The 3,315-nt window shown below is 45.3% G+C and overlaps 1 gene segment (V, D, J or C); it reads right to left on the bottom strand.

Annotated features, from left to right (window-relative positions):
• Positions 1-211: 211 nt before the first annotated feature.
• Positions 212-2,814, bottom strand: LOC128770335 (Ig kappa chain V region Mem5-like). The segment is given in 4 exon segments: positions 212-640; positions 1,440-1,474; positions 2,281-2,578; positions 2,760-2,814. Coding segments are annotated over 4 exon segments (702 nt in total).
• Between the last annotated feature and the right edge of the window lie 501 nt (positions 2,815-3,315).

The raw sequence follows: 3,315 nt of genomic DNA, 5'->3' as shown, positions 1-3,315 counted from the left end.
ACTCTCAATAATGAAACATTCATAACAACAACACTCACATTTCAGTTTCCAAAATCTTCTGCTCCCTCAGGTTTATTTTTCTTGTTTTCTATGGCTGATCTGTTGACGTCACTGTGCTGCTGCGATGATGATAAAGGCTTTTCTTATCTCATCTCAGAGATCAGATTGAGACACCACTAAACAGAGCTGAAACCAAAGATGTGATGAAGACGTCTTTATTGTCATGAAGTGATCCAAACTCCAAGAAACAAAAGAGTGAAGATGTGGTCAGAGAGTGAGCGAGGGACAGAAGCAGAGAGCTGCTGGAGTCCAGGCGGCTCTGCTCAGGACTGGGAACACTGCTGTCTCCTCAGTGTCTCTGAGACTGGAGTCTGGGAGCCCTGGGTGGCCTCACAGGTCACAGAGCCCACCTTCCTCCACTGGTCAGCAGGGATGGTCAGAGTGCTGGTCCAGCTGTAGTGGCCGTCCTTCCCCAGCAGCCCGGGGCTCTGGCTCCCCTTCCTGCTTTGGCCGTCCACCTTCCAGGACAGAGTCCAGCCTGAGGGGAAGCCCTTGTTGGCCAGACACACCAACGTGGCCTGCTCTTGCTGCAGCTCCTGGCTGGAGGGGGGCAGCACGGTCAGGCTGGGCCGGAGGTCACCTAGGAGACAGTGCTCACCTCAGATCATTGATGCTTCTCATCACACACATTTCACATGAAGGAAGGTGGAGGAGGGAAGGGAGGGCACAGAAGAGGGGGGAGGGAGAGTGGTGTGAAGTAAGAAGGCAGTGAGAGAGACAGGAGGCAGATAGGAAGGAAGTGGAGATGCTTTTGGTGAGAATGAAGGAAGGATGAAGGAAGGATGAAAAGAGGAAAATTTATAAATTGTTGGAGACGTTGAGAGGGTGGAATGATCAGGTTGGAGAGAAGAATGATGAAACCAGTCACGGTGGGATTGAAGGAGAGAAGTGGACTGAAAGAATCACCCTAAACTCTCTCGCTGTCTCTCTCTTCTACTCTCTTTCATGACAACTTCATGATCACATCATGATAACTTCAAACACATTTTTACATAAAGAAAATTCAAAAACTACATTTGTGTTAAAAAGTCTTTGCTGACAAAAGATTCAAAATCTCTTCAACCTCATCGTGATCAAAATTCCGACTTTTAATCTAATCATTTCAAAATTTCGCTTCTTCATTCAGTCAAACATTCATTCACTCTTCTATATTCATTTTTGTCATTATCATTTCATCCTTGAATCTAAACTCTCATCAACTCATTCTCTCTTCAACTCTTTCTCTGATTGTCCACTTGTCTGCTGAAGACTCACTTGATTCTCAAATTGCCGCTTCAAATTCTTAAAAAATCTCCTTTTTGAGTCCTCAATTTTCACTCCAAATGTTTCACATCTACTCTCTATTCCTGAGTAAAAAGGGTGTGAGAGTGAACACTTACTTCCAACCTTCAGTCTGGTTCCTCCTCCGAACGTGTACCACAGTGACACAAAGTCAGCCAGTCCTGCTACAAAAACCACTGCCTCACAAAGTCATGAGAGTCAGACTGACAGTGAAGCAGGAAATCCTCTTTCTTCTCTCTTCCTTCACTTGCAGATCTGTTGCTGCTGAAACATGTTCTCCTTGTCAGACAGAGAGATGTTGCTGTTTTCTCATCTCAGGACTCAGCAGCTTCTTCATGGAGACACACTTAAGGAGGTGCAGTGGTCAGTGCTGCAGTGTCATGATCCCAAGATCCTGGTTTGACTCCTTCATGTTAGTGAGTTTCCTCAGGGTACTCCAGGTTCCTCCACAGTCTGAAGCACACATACGTTCATGTGTTACACTTCATACACTGCATGACAAGAGAATATCTGTTCAAAAGGACACTACATTAAGAAGAACTTCTGAAGCTGATCATGAAATCATGAACATGCATTCATAAGAAATCAATATTGATTATATCAATATTCAATATCGGCCAATCAACCAGTGTGAACAGAAACATCCAAAGGACTTAAACTGAAGCATCTTCAACAACTGAGACAACAACCAGTCGACTAGTTGAAGCCTTTTGAGTTCATTGTGTTCACTCACTGTAGGTTGAACAGGGGTTTGATGCTCATCGTGTTGGTTTTTTGATATTTAATTAAATAACAAAACTTAAAATACTGTGAACTATTTTTCATGACATGAACGACTGATGTGACCTGTCAGGTGTCTCCACTCATGTGCAGCAGTGGAGTCAGATCAGTTCCTCTCCATCTGACAGAGGTTTTTGTACGACCTTGTTTCACTGTGTGAACGGGAGATTGCTACCCTGCTGACAATAATAAACTCCTGCATCTTCAGGCTGGACTCTGCTGATGGTCAGAGTGTACTGTGTCCCTGATCCTTGTCCACTGAAACGATCTGGAACTCCAGACCAACGGGTTGAAGCGCTACGAAACAGGAGTTTAGGAGCTTCAGCAGGTTTCTGAAGATACCAGGCGAGCCAGCTGCGAACATCTGAGCTTGTTCTACAAGTGATGGAGACAGTCTGTCCTGGAGCTACAGACTGAGATCCAGGAGTCTGAGTCAGGACGATGTCTCCTGATGAACCTGGAAAAGATAGAGGAAGAGTTGTGGAGTCAAGTCCAGTGAGGTCAACATGAAGACAGAAGCATAATTTCTTGAAGACAGAGAAGAGAAGGACGACGGTGGAAGCTGCATCTTTCAGTCTCTCTCCAGAAGAATGTCCTGCTGCTGAAGCTGCTTGTCAAAGTGTCCAGAAGAGTCTCACCGTGACCAAGGAGGCCCAGGGTGAGCAGCAGTGGACTCAGTGACATCATCATTGTGGTGCCGGCGTCTTGTGGACACTCAGTGATCAACTGGGAGCTCTTAAGAGCCGCGAGCAGAGAGGAAGGACACACATGCAAACACAGTGAGTCAGTCAAGTGTGTGTGTCCTCAACATGTCCTGGTGTTTCCCCTCACAGCAGCTTTCACACACTCACAGTCTAGAGTCTGGATGGAAGCCTCAGTCTGACCTCAATGGCGCCCTCTGTTAAGGAAATATTGTTGTGCCTACCCAGCAAACTTCAGCGCCCCCTAGTTCAACTAATTTGTTTCCTCTTCATAATCATTGCATCTGTATCACATGGACCATCAGATTCCAGTTAGACTGGTGTTGTACTATGAAATATTTTCTTCAACATTGATGGGAAAATGGTTCGAAAATGAAACGTAGTGTGGAGTAAACTCATTTTTGAGCCACTAACAATGTTTTCACCTGCTCTGCTTCAAACTCTGAATAATTTCAAGGCAGATAATGACCGCGTTGCGTGAGGATGTTTCTTT

This window comes from Synchiropus splendidus, chromosome 14 (assembly GCF_027744825.2).
Source record: "Synchiropus splendidus isolate RoL2022-P1 chromosome 14, RoL_Sspl_1.0, whole genome shotgun sequence".
Lineage (NCBI taxonomy): Eukaryota > Metazoa > Chordata > Actinopteri > Syngnathiformes > Callionymidae > Synchiropus > Synchiropus splendidus.
This window is presented reverse-complemented; position numbering and strand designations above follow the sequence as displayed.